Below are 20348 nucleotides of genomic sequence, written 5' to 3' on the forward strand. Positions count from 1 at the left end.
TTTGTTTGCCATATAATAAAGGTAGACTCTGTTCCAAGACCTCTCCTGAAAATTAGTGGGTGGTTCTTATAGCTGTTACAATTTGAGGGAAATTATAGAATACTTCTTAAACAAAACATTCTCTACCAGTTTGAAACTGGGTATTTTGGATGGTTCTTTTGTTCACACGTGCAATGATTGTCATTGGAGAGGATCTTTCACAATCCTTTCCAACGACAAAAGACTGCACGATGCATGAACGAGCGCTGTACATACAGAGCTGTTCTGGTCTATGGAGAGGGGAGGGGGAGAACAACCAAATAGCTCTCTCCCCTTCACCTTTTTTATGGCCCTCCGTGGATCTGCCAGGATGGTTGTCCAAACGAGGAGCGCTGTACACATGCCAGATTCCTGTCCGATATCAGCCCTGAGCCCGATTATCGGAAAAGAATCATCTGATGTGTATACGTAGTCTAACAATGTTCTTGGAAGGAGGTGTTAAAGAAATCAAACACCAAAAGGTCTTTTTTTTTTTTTTTTTTTTCGAGTTTTGCTTTAACAGTTTTCTTCGGCAACTTTATTACCTTTAGTCTTAAATTTATTGGCCTTTGGTGCATTCTTATCTGAAACATAGTTTGTGCAATATAGCTTCCACAGCTATATCATGCTCATATCATGCTATATCATTTTAGAAAGCACTGATCTGTTACAAGAGAATTTAGATTTATAATGTTTACATAGTAACCTGCTGCTGTGTTGTAATGTTTTAGCTTTATCTTCAAAATATGTACACAAATCCTGTGATATTGATAGTTTTCTGTGTCTATACAGATATAAAAGGACCTCTAAATACAAAAACAAAAATATTATTTTTATAGCTTACCTCTGCCTAATCGTGGTGGCTAGATAAGAATATTTTTAGCAATATAGAAAACCTGTTAATCTTTATTAAAATACATTGATACTTCCGGGGAAAAGAAGATATAAAAAATCTTTATTATACACATTTTACAGATTTGGGGGGAGTGTAGCCATACAGGAATTTGCCTGATGGGCAGAAAACCTGGAAAATGAAAGGCACCCTATCTAAAGACTTGTAATTTTAAGTATGTAAAATGTTTGTGTTTGGCTTTTTTTTTTTTTTTTTTTTTTTTTTTTTTTAATGCATCCAGACACTTAGTGGGTTGTCTAGATTCCAACTTTAAATAAATAGATGAAAATACAAGTTAAGGCATTCTTTACCTGCCAAGTGGTTTTGAATTCTGTCAATCCTGTCCCAACATTTACACAGGGCTCTCTAGCAGAGAAGAGGGTAAGAGTTTTTTTCTTAGTTTTCCCTTCCACTTCCATCTTATGAAAGGAGGAACCATTTTGTGTGTGTGTTGTTTCCAACGGGTACAATGGTTTCCCCCCACATTTCAAAAACCTGCAGTTAGGTTAATTGGCCTCCCCTCAAAATTGACCTTAGATTATATTAAAGACATTTGGCTGAGGTAGGGACATTAGATTGTGAGTCCCTTTTGAGGAACAGTTGGTGACATGACTATGGACTTTGTAAAGTGCTGCGTAATATGTCGGCGCTATATAAATAGTGTGTAATAATAAAATTATACAGCGTTACATAGGCTGAAAAAAATACCTATCGGTTCTGGGTCAGTGATTCAGAAGGTATTAAAAGAAGCTCCCCCCAACCAGGTCAGGCACGACAGTTTACATAATCTCTCAGGGAAGGTCCACTTTAATGTAGAATAAGTATAGCATGGCTTACCTACGTAAGCTGCTTTATTGCTTGCACTGGTTCTGGTTTAGGCTCTGATAGGATGAATTCTAGTAGAAAGTGGTCTGCACTTGGATATAAAACACTGTTAACAATGCCCTTCAGTTGATGGAAAAATAGGCTTTTGAAACAGGTCTAAGGAGTGTTCATAGACAGAGCTGGCAGCATCATAATTGTATAGGACACAAGGCCTGACTGGGGTTAGCAGAGGCACTGCTTCTACTACTTTTAATGTAACATTCGTACTGTGGAAACCTAATTCACTAAATATAAATAAAGATGACTAGTGAAAGGGATTCCTCCACTTGCCAAAATGACACCTCTATACAAAAAAAGTATTTTAACTCTTGAATATTTTTTTCAAACACAACTATTTTATTAGGAATTAAACAGGTTGTTTGTTTTTGTAAATAGATGTGTTTTATAAGCTTTATATTTATCTAGGTCCTTTCCCCTGGTTAGAATAAACAAAGGTTTTGCACCATGGCTGCCCTTTTCCAAACACTTCTAAAGTTGAACCCTGCCCTGCTGCCTAATGCATGGTTGGAAGATGGATTCCTAGTAATAAAATGCTATAAACCATGCATTTTTTGTCTTGCTTTAAAGAATATATAAACCTAAGAACAAAAAAAAAATTATACTGTTAGGCTTACCTGTCCTTAGATGTGTTGGCAGCTTTAGTTTTTTGTATTATTTGTTTTAGGTATTTCCATTTTTTTTTTATCTTTTTGTATCCCCTAATCATCTACTGTGTCCCACAGGTACTATGTAGCTTGATCAAGAAAACAAATTTACACAAAAGTACAAAAAAAGTAATCTTATTCAACCTAAGCTAACAAAAATGTCTAGTAATATACTTTCATTTGGCATAAGCTGCTTGATGATGCAAGGTTTTAGTTGATTACTGTTGTGTTATATAGCTATCCAATTCCTATGTCCATACCTTGCCCACACCTACCTTCACAACACTGTCTACCTTTGTCTACAGTTGCAGCCCTTCAAAAATTTTAGCATTATTGGTATAGGGTTTAGCGGCTAAACTTTAGCCTGATAGGGTAACAAGATGGGGGAGGGGATGTGATAGTAAAATTGGGGCGCGTGTTTGAACAGGGATCCTGTATTGAGCAAACTATAACACCTATTAAGGCAGAAGTATTTTTTGCTTTAAAGTTGTATAGCGGCCAACCAAGCTCACACAAATACTTCAATTTTTTCCTTCTATATATTAAGGTGTGTTCAGAAATTGCAAATGTGCCAGAGAAGCATAGCAAATATGTTCTTATACCTGTTTTCATAAACTTTGACTGACCTGGACATTGAAACTCAAATATGTTGCTACTTGCTTGTGGGTTGTAAATGGCTGCCTAAGTATTACCAGTGCCATAAAACTTGAATTGTTGAAAGAGATATTAAATAGCTGATATCTTATGTAGGATGACACTACTGTTCCACTGTTTTTTTTTCCCTGCATGTGTTATCATTGTGACGTTGCTTGTTCTCATTTGATTTTTTTTTTCTTTTCTAGGCATGTATAGATGAAAACCTGGAGGTAGTAGAGTTCCTCGTAAATCACGGTGCCAATGTGAACCAAGCTGATAATGAAGGATGGACGCCTCTTCATGTTGCAGCCTCTTGTGGTTATATGGAAATAGCAGAGTGAGTAAATTAACAAAAATCTTTTTTCCTATCCTCTTTTGCTTGTGTATTGTTCTTATATTGGCAAAATATTTTATTTGTTTATTAGCAAAGGTTTAAATGCAAAATGGCATGATTCTTCTTAAATCTGGGCAGGGTCCTCTCCTCCACCTCCTGTGTCACTGTCTGTATCTGTCTGTCATTTACAACCCCTATTTAATGTACAACGCTGCGTAATATGTTGGCGCTATATACAGTTAGGTCCATAAATATTTGGACAGAGACAACATTTTCCTAATTTTGGTTCTGTACATTCACACAGTTAATTTTAAATGAAACAACTCAGATGCAGTTCAACTGCAAGTTTGCAGCTTTAATTCAGTGGGTGGAACAAATAGATTGCATAAAAATGTGAGCAACTAAAACCTTTTTTTAACATAATCCCTTCATTTCAGGGGCTCAAAAGTAATTGGACAAATTTAAAAGCTGAAAATAAAATTTTCATTTCTAATACTTGGTTGAAAACCCTTTGCTGGAAATCACAGCCTGTAGTCTTGAACTCATGGACATCACCAGATGCTGTATTTCCTCCTTTTTAATGCTCTGCCAGGCTATTACTGCAGCGGCTTTCAAGTGCTGTTTGTTTGTGGACCTTTCTGTCCAAAATTTTGTCTTCAACAAGTGAAATGCATGCTCAATTGGGTTCAGATCAGGTGGCTGACATTGGCCATTCTTCTTCTTTGCTTTAATAAACTCCTGGGTTGCTTTGGCTGTATGTTTTGGGTCATTGTCGATCTGTATTATGAAACGCCTCCCAATCCTTTGACTGCATTTAGCTGGATTTCAGCGGACAGTATGTCTCTGAATACCTCAGAGTTCATTCAGCTGCTTCTGTCCTGTGTCACATCATCGATATAAACACACCCAAGCCATCACACTGCTTCTGCCATGTTTTACAGGTGATGTGGTATGCTTTGGATCATGAGCTGTTCCACCCCTTCTCCATACTTTTTTCTTTCCATCATTCTGGTAAAGTCTATTCTTCCTATTCTTTAGGCTTATGAGTGGCTTGCACCTTGCGGTGCACCCCTCTGTATTTACTTTCATTCAGTCTTCTCTTTATGGTAGACTTTGATATCGATACGTCTACTTCCTGGAGAGTGTTGTTCACTTGGTTGGCTGCTATGAAGGCGGTTTCTCTTCACCATTGAAACGATTTTGCGATCATCCACTACTGTTGTCTTCCATGGAAGTCCAGGTCTTCTGGCGTTGCTGAGTTCACCAGTGCTTTGTTTCTTTCCCATGATGTACCAAATTGTAGATTTTGCCACTCCTAATATTGTAGCAATTTCTCGGATGGGTTTTTTTTCTGTTTTTGCAGCTTAAGGATGGCTTGTTTCACCTGCATGGAGAGCTCCTTTGACTGCATGTTGTCAAAATCTTCCACATACAAACACCCCCCACCCTCAAATCAACTCCAGTGCTTTTATCTGCTTAATTGATAATGACATAATAAAGGAATTGCCCACACCAGCCCATGAAATAGCTTTTGAGTAAATTGTCCAATTACTTTTGAGCCCCTGAAATGAAGTGATTGTGTAAAAAAAAAAAAAAAAAAAAAAAAAAGGGGGGTTTAGTTCCTCACATTTTTATGCAATCTTTTTGTTCAACCCTCTGAATTAAAGCTGAATGTCTGCAGTTCAACTGCCTCTGAGTTGTTTCATTTAAAATAATTGTGGCAATGTACGGAACCAAAATTAGAAAAAAGTGGTCTCTGTCCAAATATTTATGGACCTAACTGTTTATCCTGTTTAATAATAATATTATTCTTTTACCATGGTTCAATAGCAACCAACACTTTCAAGGCCACAGTGGCCACCTTAATGGAAGCAACAGGACAAGTTACTGCTTCTAAAGGGGGTTCTACAAGCTGTTGAAAAATGGGGTCTACTTGTATGTCTTAGCCTTAGCCATTTTGCCTTATTTTTTGTTAAAAACAGACAAGGACCCTGTTTTATTTTGTAATGTTCTAATATTTCAAACCTTAGAATTTGCATGATCGTATCCTCTTTTACAGCTTGATCTGGTTATCTAAAGGTAGGCAGAAAGTCGGCTAGTGTTTCAAAAAGACTGACTCTTTCCTTTTCTGGTTACTTAGAGTAGAAAAACTCTATCAACTCTGAAGAGGTTAAAGGAAGTGCTCAGGAGCTATATATTTCTGGTTAATTAAACGAAAAAGGGTCTTTAAGTAATTAATACTGAGCTATCATTTTTTTTTTCTTCAAATCTTATTCCTCCTAATAAATTGGCTGGGAGAGTAAGTGACTTGCAAGCATTAACCAATTCAAATTTGTCAGTTCTTTCAGATAAAAATAGTATGTAATATTTATTATTTGCAGTAACAAGTCTACCTAATAATCCTTGCTAAAGAACAGGAGGCTGTCTTTTGCTTTATCAAAAAATCACATAATTTTCACATAATCTAGTTGTTGGTATAATTTGCTGATCCTAGCAATAACCTGTAGGCTACAAAACCTCAATGGCTTGCTACAACTAGAGTTCCACAGAAAAAAAAGCATTCTGGATTTTGTGACTGAATGGACTCGCGCATGCATGCACAGGAGAAAGGTTGCCTACCATGCCTTTTTTGTTCTGCATTGTTTTTGTGGGTGTAGCCATCTTTAGTGACAAGGATTTTCTTTCTCATTTGGGGCTTTCAGTTGGGGTTGCAGAATGTTTTTCATTAATTATCTAATCACATTGGCTACCTGTACACCTTTATTAGGAAATTTTGGCTTGTTTAGTGGCTGATATCTGTGTATGCATTGTTCAGGGTCTGTGTACATGACAAAATTGTTTTTGCAATAGTTTTTAGCATACTGGAGTTGCTTAGGTGACAGGTGATGGGGTTCAGTATTATTCCTTTTAAATAATATATATATATATATATATATATATATATATATATATAATATATTTTTTTTTTATAGCATTAGGGTATGTTTTGGGAGTTCTATTGTCTGTCATAATAATAATAATTTTTCTAATATATCAGTTTTTCACAGTATTTGGAAACTCCATAGATGGTGCACTTCCTCTGTCTTTGTGACAGTTACATAGTAAGTCAGGTTGAAAAAAGACCCAAGTCCATCAAATTTAACCACTTGTAAAATAAACCAATCCCAGATATGAAACTCCTATGTACATAGTTGGTCCAGAGGGATGCAAAAAAACCCTGGTACAATTTGCTCCAACAGGTGAAAAAAGAATTCCCTGGATCAACAGGGAATGTTGCCTTAACTTTACTTTAAAGCTTTATACCCAGTTATCTGAGTTACCATTATCTGAGTGTTGCTACCACTAAATTGTATTAGCAGATTGTGACAGTTGTTACCATTCATAGGTTTGTTTTGTTTTTTTTTGCAATGTGTAATTTGTTACTGTACCCTAAGATCAGCCCAGGTCAATTCAAAACTAAAGTTAGTTGCAGGATAAGCTGCACATTGCCTTTACAGCAAGATTATTTATTGTTGGGTTCCTACCTGTTCCCAGGTATCTGCTTAAACACTCTGCAAACATTGCTGCTGTGAACAGTGACGGTGATGTTCCCCTGGACATAGCTGAAGATGACTGTATGGAGACTCTGCTTCGTGCTGAAATTGAAAAAAGAGGTAAGATTTCTGGCAGTCCCTGTTCTTCCCACATAAAGCAGTAAATTAATGCATAACAGGAAATCTACTTCATGCTGGAAAATTAGGTCTCCAGTAGAAATGACCCCTGACCACCCTGCAAAACTTTTCTACAATTCCAACCACACTTGACTCGTTTATTCCAGAGAAGGTAAAACTGGTTTGTTATATTTTGCTTTATCTTGGGAGTATGACATGCATTTTTTTTAACAGACACAAGTTCCTTGTTAATGTTTAAATTTAAAAGAATAAATTTACTATATTTTGCATACTTCAATACATCTCATATTTTAGTACAGCAGTTAAGTGAATTTATTTAAGGCTAAGTGTAATCCTTTAGGTTTTCCAAATGTCTCTAAATTTTTTTTTTTTTTTTTTTTTACCCTGTTTGCCCTTTGGTGCCCTTATTCAAATAGGGCAGCAAAAGGCTTTGCTGGTAAAATTCCAGCAGCTAAAAATAAGTATCTTTATTCTGTAGTGTTCTAGGTAATACTTGGTGAAGACTGGGGACATGGGCTTTGGGGTTTTATCTCCTAATTTTAGTCAGTGCTGATGGTTAATGGAATTCTCTTAAGTTTTTATTTATATATTTATTTTTTTACCTTAAATATCATTTTTTGGGACAAATGGGTGATGTGTTCTAGCAGCTCCTGCGTGTTCACAAAAGATGTAAGTACATTGCCTGTCTTTTTTTTTTTTTTTTTTTTTTTTAACCTCTGGAGTTGTTGGATCTTCTATCTTAGTGATGAGGGAATTTAGAGGTGAAAGACTATTGGATAGATGGATAAATGTCTATGCTTTATTTAAAAAAGAACTAAATTGAAAAGTGCCAAAAAAAATACGCTTACCTTCAATCCCGCATGGCAGTCCAATCCATCCGGGGGTGTCTTTCATCGTCCCGGCGCTCCATGGCGCCATCTATTCCTCTTCTTCCTGGTTCTTCATCCTACGTCACCCAACCCAGACGCGAGATCAGGTGAGGTAGGATGGAAGAAAAACTTGCCAATCTCATGCGTGAGATTGTCAAATGTTTTTCTATGCGCGAAAAGGCTTTTGCGCATGCCCAAGCATCTTGGGGCACCCAATAGCCTCCTGGGATGCGTGACGTAGGTATCCTGGGAGGCTTTGCGCTCCCATTCATTCTCGATCGCCTAGGTGGGAATCAATTAGGGGGTGGTGCTGCTTTTTTTTTTTTTTTATAAAGGGTGTTGCACTTAAAAAAAACAAAACACAAACAACAGAATTTTTAGGGTTGTCTACCTTTTTATGTAAAGTGAAATTTCTGAGTTTAGGTACGCTTTATTATCCTTTACTAAAAATGTGGTTTAATTTCTTGTTCATAATGTAATCTTTAATGTAGTTTTTGCTATAACTGTTTGGTCGATGTAGTGAGATATGTATTTTTATTCAAGGCATAGACATTGAGGCAGCCAAGAGGGAAGAGGAAGAAGTGATGCTGCAGGATGCTCGTCAGTGGTTAAATGCAGGCAAGATAGAAGACATCCGCCATCCGAAGACTGGAGCTAGTGCTCTTCATGTGGCAGCAGCTAAAGGCTATGTAGAAATTATGAGGTATTCTTGTTTAATGTGAACTTTTCTATTCATTTATGTGTCTGGAGCTTGTCAGTGAAGTCAAATCTGTTCATACTTTCTGACCAGGCTTCTGCTTCAGGCCGGTTTTGACCCTAATGTGCAAGATAAAGATGGCTGGACTCCTCTCCATGCTGCTGCTCACTGGGGAGTGGAGGAAGCTTGCCGGCTCCTTGTGGAAAACTTCTGTGACATGAATGCACTCAATAATGTGGTAAGTCAGAAGTACAATACTTCTATTCTCTTTTCTTATGTCTTGGATGCTTTTAGGTTGACCAGAACAAATCTTTGGAGATTACAGGACCGAAGAAAATAATGTATATAATTTAACTAGACCTTAAAGGTAATTTGTGCAGTCATAAACTTTGATCCATGGATCACTAGTGTTTATTCAGCATTTCATAGCTGCATGCTGTGTTATTTGTTTTTTTTTCCTAGTAAATATATTTTTGAGTCCTCTCTTTTGAGATCTCTAAGTAACTAGTGCTTTCAGATGTACACGCTCTCTCTCTGTTCTTTTATTAGCCCCGAGCATTAAACATCCAGACCCCATTAGGCTGTTTCCATGTCTCTTTGCACAGGTTTTGAATTGCCTCTATATATACTGCATTAGTCTTGCATCTAGGCTTTAACCAATCTAAACTAAAGTGGTAGGGAAAACTAGCTTTTATTGATCATAGTCACTTGTTCACTTGAACTTCAGTTATCATCTATGAGTTTTACTGTTGTAAAAACAGCACTGTGATATATTTTTTTTTTTTTTTTAATTGTCAGATAGTGCAGCTTTGATTTGCCATCCTGGAAAACAGGTTGACCTTAATGCACCTTATATGTACCCATCCCACTGAAAACTTCAGTTTATTTGTTGTTTTCATTTAGTATAGTATATTTTTTTTTATGGTTTACATAAAAGATAAGCCTTTCATTGTTGGGTGACTTTAAATTACTATATATGTGCATCTTACTGATCATCATCTCAACTAATTTCTGTCAAAGTCCGCACCAGTTGCTAGAATAAACAAAGCTGGGGTTTGTTTCTATTGCCAAAACATTGCCCAAAACATTACAATCTTAAGATGTATTCTTTTCTATTGTGAGCTGACAACACACAGCATTTTTGACGACTGAAGAGTTAGCTGTACCCAGTTGTATTTGTATTTAGTATAGTTGTATTTGAATAAATCCCACTCTTATCTCCATAATGAATTGGGCTTCTTGACTTAGGCTTTGATTTTCTGGCCTGATTCTTTTTAATTTTCTGTACTAATTAAACAGATATTTTTAATTGGTCCATGTGTTGAAAAGTGTCTGCTCCCTTGCTACTGAATTTTTTTTCTTGCTGTGCTTATATCTGTGACTCATACATTACCATGGCACCACATAGGGTAAAACCCCAGTGTTTATCCCCAGTGGGATAAACTGCATTTATTTTTTGTCCCAACATACATCTTGAGCTTTGTTTATTTTTATTGGCTTTCAAAAAAGTCACACTGTTATGTTCTAAAATACTGTCAATACTTTCCTTTAAAGCCCATCCTTCCAGAAAGCCACTGGGAAAGTCGCTTTCATTAACTTATATAACCCTGGTTCCTGCAGGGATCACTGGTTCTTCCCTCGAACCTTTTGTGTTAATACTGAGTCGGCATTAAAAAAACACTGATAATGTATAATAGGGTTACTATGTGACCTCCAGAATGGTTGGTTCAAAGCTGACTTTAGCAGAATGATTTCTGCTATTTAAGTTGATTAGTTTTCTGACCGTGTAGGCAAAGGGAAAAGAAGGTATTCACAATCCACTTTTTGAGAAATTCCCTTTTGTATTTTTATGTAAAAGAAAAAGCTATGGAAACTATCCCTGCAGTACACGCACATTAAAGTCTTATTATATTCTGTGGTCAGCTACTGATGAGCATTTCAGATGGCAAAGCAAAGGGGCCAGCACATCCAACTACAGACAGTTCTTCTGACCTGGATGGTTTTTGTATAAAATGTTTTGGGTATATACTTTGTTTTTCCTGCAAAATATGCAATTTTCTTACACATTCTATATACTTTTAGGGTCAGAGGCCTTGTGATGTGGCTGATGAAGAGATTGTTAATCTTTTAGAAGAGTTGCAAAAAAAGCAGGAAGATGTAAGTAGTTCTAAGCAATTTGACTAAAGAGATGTGTACACTTATTTTGTATTTCAATATTTTTATTGTGATTTTTGAAACTAATAGCTTTTGTGTATATTTTGTTCTTTTTCATACATACAGTACTAAAACACATGATCAATTTTTCTCTAACAAATATCTGGTTGACACGGCAACGGAAAGATAATGCTCTAAATGTCCATAAAGAGGGTGTTAGTCAAATCATAAACAAAAGGGAAAAAACAGTACAACAGCAGAATTAACTAGTAACATTTTGAAAAAAAAAATTGACTTTAGTAATAAATTCAAGGATCCCAAGTGTGTACTCAGGTCACTTCAGATCACAGCCATGTTTTAGCTGTTATAAAATAAATTTGTAACACCCCTTAAACTTAACGATTCAACCTATTTTGAATTTTGTATGCTTTTGTGCATTTTTGACATAAATTAATTTTTCATCAGTTATCTTTAATTGTGGTATGCCACCTTGTTTGAAAAATATGGTGTATTTTATTTAATGTATATGTATATTTTTTTCAGTTACGAAGTGAAAAAGAGGCAAGTTTGAAGAGAGCTGTTATTGACACAGGCATAGAACAACCTCTAGTAAATACAAGCAAACATAGGAGGTAAGTTACAAGGGCCATATTGTGATCATTTTAATGGATATACATGTGTTTAAAAGGAAGAGGGTATGTAGGTGTCAAGAAGCGGCTGAAAATCTCACATGGGTCAGAACAATGGCTAGGTTGCCGCTGCTGTTAGATGAGGGGTTCCGACAGGTCAGGGGAGCTCCGGAAGATCCAGTGCCAGATGGGGGTATTTGCTCAGGCTGGGATCAGCCTACTTATGCAAACCTGCCGTTCCTCCAGCATCACCATCTTCTGGGTTCTTATCCCATCACCTGATCTTGCACTGCGCAGGTACATGTGATCAGGTGATGCAAAAAATAAAAAAAAAAACCGCTGATTCCACGTTTTTTTTTTTTTACATGATAAGAAAGCCCCTGAGAATACTTTCAGGCATTCCCCTCCTGGGATATGTGACGCAAGTATGCCAGGAGGCTGCGGGTTTCCACGCATACACACTTACGCCAGTCCTGCCACATGGTTGTGTTATTCTGGAATATTTTCTCCATTATGGTATACCTCCAATTTGGCTTTTATTTTGGTTTGCTCATGCTTTTTCTTGTTTTATAGAAATATAGGAGTACACAGGAAAATACAAAAACTATAAACATATGAACAAGGTGGTATACTTTGATGACACAGTGCACCCAAAGTAATTGAGGGGGGAACATCGTATCAAAATCAAAAACATTATCTTAAGTAGAATTCTAGTTGTATAATAAACAAAAAGATCACAGAATGATAGGATATTGCTACTTAGTTTAGACAAAGCATGAAGAGTACTTGCAAAGCCTCCTCCTCATCCCGGTGGATGTATAATACTCAAACCCAAATATACCTTACCAAATGAAAATTTTTACACAAACCGCAGACAAAAACAGAAATTAATAGGAAACAAGAGGGTGAGAGGAAAGGGGGAGAGTGGGGAGGTGGGGGGTTGGGAAGGGCATAAGGGGGGAGTGCAAAATGTAAATGGTACTTTGACCAACTCAGGTCTAATTTAGGTTCCTGAGAAAGTGAGAAAGAACTAGTCCCAGGCAGCCCAGGTTCTTTTAAATTGTTCTAATCCATCATCATCTTCCGCAACCAATTGTTTCATAAGTCTGATTTTCTCCTTTTTAGTCAGCCATTCTTAAATAGTAGAGACCCCAGTTTGTTTCCAGTGTATAATTACTCTAGCAGCTGTAAGAAAATGGCGGAGCGTTCCTTTTTTAAAGGACTTGATCGAGCCTTAAACCACTTGAGGGTTGTTAGAGATGTGTGAGCCCATATAATCATTAAATAACTGAATTATTGTGCCCCAGAAGCAAAGTATTGCTGAGCATTACCACCACACATGTAGCATAAATCCCCTGGAGGTAGAACAACGCCAACAGGTGTCTGAAATATCAGGTGAAATGCGGTGGAGCTCCACTGGGCACAGGTACCATCTGGACAAGATCTTACAATTGGTCTATTGAGCTATTTCTACTCTCGGCTCCGATTCCCAATACCTTGTATATACTAGATAGTTAGATACAGTGGCCTGATTCAGGAGACTGTATAATTGAGAAATTACATGCCTAGGGCGATCAGGAGACCTCAACATTTCCTCAAACCCTGTAAAAATTCCTTAGAATCTCGGTTATATCTGGAATAGAAGATACATAAGACACGATTTGCCTATACTCAAACCGTGTAGCCATCCTGCTTTCCGTCGTGAGACGAAGGGAAGAGAAGGAGGTAAACGGCCATTCTGAAGAATATCCCCTAACAATCGATTGTTTGGTGAAGACCAGGTCAAGAACACGTACAATAAATGAGGCAACACGTCCATCTTGATGGAATTCTCGCAAACCAAGAAAGTGGTAGAGTGGTGTAATTCTGTAAATCGTAATGTGTTTTAGTGTATAAGGAGGTATAATTACAAGCAAAAACAGCCTAGAAGGATCTGAGGGAAAGGAGATGCCTAAATATTTTATTGCTTCTTTACATATCCTGAAGGTTGCTGAAACCTGCTAAACCCTTCAAAGTCCTTAAGTATGGAGGGAATGGAGGTATGTGGAGTCGTAATATATAGCAAAAGATTATCAGCATATATATGTTTACGTTTATGGTGGGTGTCGCCCAGCTGTATGTTTGGGTTGTTCTGAAGAGCTACTGCAAGATGTTCCTTGATCAAAGCATATAATAACGGAGACAGCGGGCAGCCCTGCCTAGTACCATTGAATATCCTAACGGTATCAGATAAGGCCCCGTTAACTCTCACTTTGGCGGATGGGGAAGAGTATAGAGCCATTATTCTCAAAACCATACAAGTTCCTATCCCTATCTGCCGTAGCGCTTTGCACATGAAGGGCCAACTTACCCTGTTGAAGGCCTTTTCTGCATAAACGGATAATAAACACATGGGTTCTCCTGAGGTTTTGGCGTGTTGAGTTAAAAGAATGGTTTTAAGAGTATTGTCTCTGGCCTCTCTGCCTGGGATAAAGCCTACCTGATCTTTGTGTACTTAAAAAAGGCATGTGGTGAGAAAGTCAGTTGGGTATGAGTTTAGAGAATAAATGCACGTCCACAAAACAAAATCAACAAAATGGGTCTATAGTTCCAACAAACCGTGTGGTCCTTACCGGGTTTCAGAAGGACTGTGATATGTGCCTCCAAGCTTTGTGACGGAAAGGGTGTAACATCTGATATAGAACTAAAGACCTTTGTCAAGAAGGGGACAAGGTTAAGGGCGTGGAGCTTGTAGAACTTTGGGGTGAATCCATCTGGTCCCGGACTTTTACCTGCCGGTGTGGACCTAATAGCGAAGGAGACCTCCTCCTCTGTAAAAGGGGATTCTAAAAAGGACACCTCTGGGTCCAAAATAGGTAGAGCTGTATCAGCGATATATTACTGAAGGGAAGTCGCGACTCCCTGATTTGGATGGAGCTGATATATAGCTCAGAGTTATATTTGTGAAATGTTTTAGGATATCCTGCAGAATGGACATCAGGTCTCCCACATGGGACCGTATAGAAGGTATATATTTGGTGAAAGCCCGAGGGTGAAGCCCTTTTGCCAAGAGTTTTCCACACTTGTCACCATACTGGTATATCAATTTACGAAAGTGATCCCGGGGTGCGGGCGGCAGTCAGTTCTAGAAATGTGTCTGGGGACATGTTTTGTTTATGTAAATGTTCTAAGGTCTTTAAACAGAGAATAATTTCCAATTTCACCCTCTATAATTAACTTGGGGGAGATGGAAGGTCACTGTAACTGATGTGTGATCCGACCAAGGGCAAGAATCAATGACAGAGGGCACAAATGTAAAGAGGAATGGCAGACCAGAACATAATCAATCTTAGAATAAATACGGTGGGATTTAAAATAAAAAGTAAAGTCCTTAGCTGTCGGGTGCAGAGTTGCGTCATACATCTAGCAATCCTAAATCATTTAGTTTAGAGCGGAAAGAGTTCAGTTATATATATAATATATATAATATAATAATGGTGCCTTCTGCACATTTCAAATCATCTAGATACAGGACCGTTGCTACAGTGGGCTACAGTCTGCTTTGTCATAGAGCTTCCCTAAGCTACCTTGGCCTTGGATAATTGTGTGTTTTTTAAATCTTTTAGGAGTTCTGTTTGTCGAATGAGCAGCAAGGAAAAGATCTCTGTGCAAGACCAGTCAAAAGAGAAGAAGACATTAGGCACTATAACGGTTGGTGATGAAGAGGGCTCTTCAAGCTCAGAAGAGGAATTGGAATCTACCAATGGTGAGGCATAACACTTTTTTTAATTGGTAAATTTGGGTTTTCTACGGTCTGTAAATCTGCTTTAAAATTTAAATCAAAATTATTTTACACTAAAAGAAGCAGCAATCCCCAACACGTCTTGCAGACTAGTTTAGTGACAATAAACCTATACCTTATACTGCTTGAATTGTTGCTCTAAAATGCCCGTAGGCAGTAGGGGTGCTTTTATAAGAGGCTAGTTCTATGGTTAGACATAGTACTTTTTAAACAATTTTAGAAATCTTCATCCATTAGGTAGTTTTGTAATGCTCCTGTCTCTTGAAATTATTCCACAGAAGGATGACTGGTAAAGAAATAGCTGTGTTAGGATCACCCATTCTTTAACAGGAGCTGACGTGGACACTTCACATCGACTACGTTTTAATAGTTATCATGTAATTACTATTACAAACTTACTTAAAATAATCTGTATAATTGAGGCAGTTAAATGGTGCAAAAACTGATTTCTCACAGCATCCTCTCAATCTTCCTGTATTGAGAGGCTGTCGAAAAGCTTGTTATATCACTGAGCGTGTAATGGTCAGGGCAGCTGCTGCCTATTGTTTCTTTGTAGTAGGCATTACAAACTTTTGATTTTGCCATTTTTGTGAGGTGATGGTCATATGCATAAAAGGGGAATGGAGCCATTTTAAAAAGACATCCAGGATAAAATGTGGGCAGTGGGCCATCCTGACTGACAGCACACATTGTCTTTCAGTTCTGTGTCAGTCATGACACAAAGACACATAGCATTCAGTCATACTTTAGGTTCTCTGCTGCAGTGTTAGTGCATATGTTCCCTGCAGTCGTACCCCCCTGTGTTTGTTATTGCAGTGAAACTTATGACTTCCCTAGTATCAAACAGCTGTGTACTTTGGACCCACATGCAGGGTTGTTTGTTTATTCACCACATGTTAACACCTGGGGTGAAAAGTAGTATGGCTAGTGTTGCTTTACTTTTTATACCCATAAATTTAATTCTATTGGGCATAACTTCATATACCTGTGTATGAAATAATTCCTTCTTCCTGTGGCCCTTTGCATGTTGTAAATGTATTGTGTCAACATTCTTTGTTTGACAACCTAATGTCACTTTGTTGATTAAATACGTCTATTATTATTTATATATGCAGTTTTCCCCCTTGTTATTGGCTCTGGTTTGTGATAGGGTTGTCCTCATTTCGTGTATGTTACTGATCATTGTGCTTGTGCACCAGCAAGTTTTCTAGGAATGTATACTTAAATCAAACTTGTATTTACTTTCTTAAATTGTAATGATTTTTCAAAAATGTAATTTTCAGATAGTAACGTGAATATGCAAGTCAATGAAAATGGACTGTTGCCTGAACCAAAAAATAGCACTTTGAGCCCTGTCTCTTATGATGAAAAGGTAAGATTCAGGTCTTTCAGGATTTTTTTCCTGCATGTTATGGCTTTTTGTGTAAATTTTTTTTTTTTTTCCTTTTTTTCCCTACATCTGTTTAGCATTTATCCTAATCCAAAGAGTTGCTTCCAAAGTCATGGTGAATCATTTAAATTCATGATTATATGGTTAATGTTTTAGATTTTTAGTGAATGATATATCAACATAACTACGTACAAACCATTACATTTAAACAATCCAGCTCCACTGTCAACAATTTTTTTTTTTATTGTAATTTTTCATTAAACTCAATAACACGAATATAATATATTGCAGTTTTCCGGTCCTTTTTTTTATTTTTTTTTTATTATTATTTATTTATTTTTTTTGCAAGATCAATAATATTTCCTGTATTTGTTTTTTTAGTCTAAAAAAATAAACATTGTCCATGTCCCTTTCTGGGCACCACAGCATCTCCCACCTTCTCTACCCTTTTGTAAACTTTTCATCCTATCGGCCCCAGTGTAAAGGAGTTGACCAAAGACATGCATTATAATGGTCCAACCTGGGTGACCTCCATTACTTTGACTTTTTTTTTTATACAGTGAAATAGTAAAGGTAATGATCCAGGGACATTTGTGTCTTTTGCAAGTTAACCAAAAGGAAAATAAAGGGGTAATAAAACTAAAATAAAAAGACTAAATGCATCCACCACATCTAAGGATTGACAAACTGCAACATATAACATATTTAATAATATATTTGTTTTGGGGTTGAGATATGTACTAGCATTTCTGCTGTGGTGTTTATACTTTTAGTGAAATAATTCTGTACCATTGCGGGATTAGCTTTGTTTGCCCTCCCAATACACTATAGTGATATCATCACTTCTAGCACATAAATTTCATCTGTTTGGGAAATTCTGGTACGCTAAAATTGCAATTTCATCAACGTGTGTGTGTGTGTGTGTGTGTGTGTATAGACTCTTAAACCCACTAAAATGCACAACATGCCTTCATATGTCAGACATATGACTTTGCTCCCTACTTTTTTATGTTTCCAGCCCAGCAAAATTTACATCGCTGTGGAAGCTTCATTAGCATTTAGATAAAGTCTAAATAACCCCCCCCCCCCCCCCATGTCTCCAAAAGCTACAGCTTCGACACTGTCCATATAGGTGATGGCCTCAACCTCTAATGCCGTCCTTGGTCCGTCTCAGGTCCCACCGCCTCTTCCTCATTCTGTTACTGCTGCCACCTGCCCAGTACCCAGCTCTAGATGCCAGTTAACAATGCTGTCCATGCTACATCTCAGAGCCCACCCCCTCCTCTTCCTGCTGCACACCCCAGGGTTGATCAATATGAGCCATCAGGATGCAGGTATACTTCCGATGAGCCAGCTGATTCGAGTGGGTGGCATCTTTAACCCAGCAGCACAGCTCCAAGCGAAAGTGGAAGTGCATGCCATTCACATCCAATTGGTGCAAATCTGCCAGTGTGGCGCTGTAGAAATTCCCTTCTATGATGTCCCAGCTCACATTAGAAATTGGGTAATCTGGCACTTCACCAGCTTTGAATCCAACAAACATGAACATGTTGCATATCACCAGACATTTGGGGCTCAGCACCTTGGTGAGCCGAATAAACGGGTGGTCCAGGTTGGTTTTGTACATTTGCAGTGATTGCTCATGATACCTCATAATATCCTATATACACGAGTTGTTGATGACCACGTCGGGCTGAGGTCTATGTTGGAAGTTGGCCAGCACGCTCTCTATGTACTCTGAAGAGACACGGGTCAGGAAATAGAACCGTACAAGGTGGTGGTCAGTTCTGTAATGATGCACTTGGCGGTAAATTATGCCATTGTGCATTTCACCCAGAGATCCCCCAACGTGTCGTTTGCAAATGACATCACATCTTTCCCTTTCAGCTGCTTCTCAGTCCGAAACTCATCATTCTGCAGTATTTTCACAAGATCCTTGTTGACAGATCTTTAAATGGAGTCTCCCAGGACGGCCACATACTTTTTGTGGAGAAGTCTCCGGACGTCTGCTGAGCTCAATAACTTCATGGCTCAATGTGCTCATCCAGGACCTCTCGGTTCCCGTTAAACATAACGGTGTCTCCCATCTCATCCCCCCGACATATACAGAGGGACTGCTGTCCCACTTCCCAGTTCTGGGGTAACATACACAGAAATTCAGTCTGATAAAGCGTGGTACCGATGGATAAAGCAGAAGACGTGGCCTTCTACATTTAATCACAAATTTCAGATTACACACTTCGGGGTGTCATTAAAGATGCACTACACCCAGCTCTAGATGCCAGTTACTAATGCCTTTCACACTCCATCTCAGGGCCTGCTATAGAGTGAAAGCACATGAAAGGGAACGGGTCTTGGTGGAATCAGCGGGGAAAGAAAACCCTGTTGACCTTCAGTCTAGTCTGGCATCTAGAGCTGGGTACGGGGCAGGCAGCAGCAGTAATGGCAGGAAGAGTAGGTGGGCTCTGAGTAGTTTGGATGGCATTAGAAACTGGCATGTAGAGTAGGGTACTGGGCAGGCGGCAGCATCAGTAACAGCAGGAGGAGGCGGTGGGCCCTGAGACGAAGTTTTGACGGTAATAGCAAGTAGCATCTAGAGTTGGGTACTGGGCAGGCAGCAGCATCAGTGAAAGCAGGAGGAGGAGGTGGTGGGTCCTGAGGCGGAGCAAGGACGGCATTCGTGTTTGAGGCCATCACCGATATGGACAGTGTAGAAGCTGTAGCTACTGGAAACATTGCTGTGTAGGGGACTGCCTTTTCCTATCTGCTGGCTGTAACTTTGTAAAATGTGGCATTGGCAGCGTTGTTAACTGGCATCTACAGCTGGGTGCTGGGCAGGCGGCAGCAGTAATGGCAGGAGAAAGAGATGGTGGGCTCTGAGAAGTGTGGATGGCATTGTTAACTGGTATCTAGAGTTGGGTACTGGGCAGCAGCAGTAACCGCATGAGGAGGAGGCATTTGGCACTGAGACGGAGTGTGGACGACATTAGTAATTGCCATCTAGAGTTGGGTACTAGGCAGGCAGCAACAGTAACAGCATGATTCCAAGACGGTGGTACCTGAGACAAAGTGTGGACGACATTGGCATATGGCATCTACAGTCGGATACTGGGCAGGTGGCCGCATCATTTACAGCAGGAGGAGGAGGCGGTGGGCTCTGAGACCGAGCCTGGACGGCATTAGTATCTTGCATCTAGAGATGGGTACTGGGAAGGCGGCAGCAGTAGCAGCAGGAGTAGGAGGCAGTGGGCCCTGTGACGGAGCGTGGGAAATACATACATTTTTTATCATTTGTGGATATCTAGGAAGTTCTATCAACGTTAAATATCTGTATTTGTTTCACATAAATAACATAAAATTTTATGGGTTTTAGGATACATACCAAGTGCTATCAGAATAAAATATCTGTATTTTTTTGGGAAAAATATATAATTTTTTATGGCCTTTTGGATAGATACCAACTACCAAGTGCTATCAGAATTAAATATCTGTATTGTTTGTAGAGTAATACATCAATTTTTATGGCTTTAGGGATGTATACCAAAGTGGGATCAGGCCTCTAAAGATCTGTATTTTCTGTAGAGAAATATAGATTTTTTTATGGCTTTGGAGATATATAGCAAAGTAGAATCAGAATAAAATATCAGTATCTTTTGCAGAGAAATACCGAAATTTTTAAATTTTTATTGGTTTTAGGATAGATACCAAGTGCTATCATAAAAAAAAATCTTTTTTTTTTTTTTTTTTT

At 38.4% G+C, this 20348-nt stretch overlaps 1 protein-coding gene across 12 annotated transcripts in view; it reads left to right on the forward strand.

The window, feature by feature from the left end:
- PPP1R12C (protein phosphatase 1 regulatory subunit 12C) overlaps positions 1–20348 on the forward strand; it is an 80131-nt gene that overhangs the window by 15929 nt on the left and 43854 nt on the right. For all 12 annotated transcript variants that reach the window (XM_072426298.1, XM_072426297.1, XM_072426303.1 and 9 more), the window contains 8 exons: positions 3282–3412; positions 6944–7062; positions 8493–8652; positions 8740–8884; positions 10729–10803; positions 11344–11432; positions 15035–15174; positions 16494–16582. In XM_072426298.1, the coding sequence (XP_072282399.1) occupies positions 3282–3412; positions 6944–7062; positions 8493–8652; positions 8740–8884; positions 10729–10803; positions 11344–11432; positions 15035–15174; positions 16494–16582 (948 nt within the window). The remainder of the gene's footprint in view (positions 1–3281; positions 3413–6943; positions 7063–8492; positions 8653–8739; positions 8885–10728; positions 10804–11343; positions 11433–15034; positions 15175–16493; positions 16583–20348) is intronic.

This window comes from Pyxicephalus adspersus, chromosome 11, assembly GCF_032062135.1.
Source record: "Pyxicephalus adspersus chromosome 11, UCB_Pads_2.0, whole genome shotgun sequence".
Classification (NCBI taxonomy): Eukaryota; Metazoa; Chordata; class Amphibia; order Anura; family Pyxicephalidae; genus Pyxicephalus; species Pyxicephalus adspersus.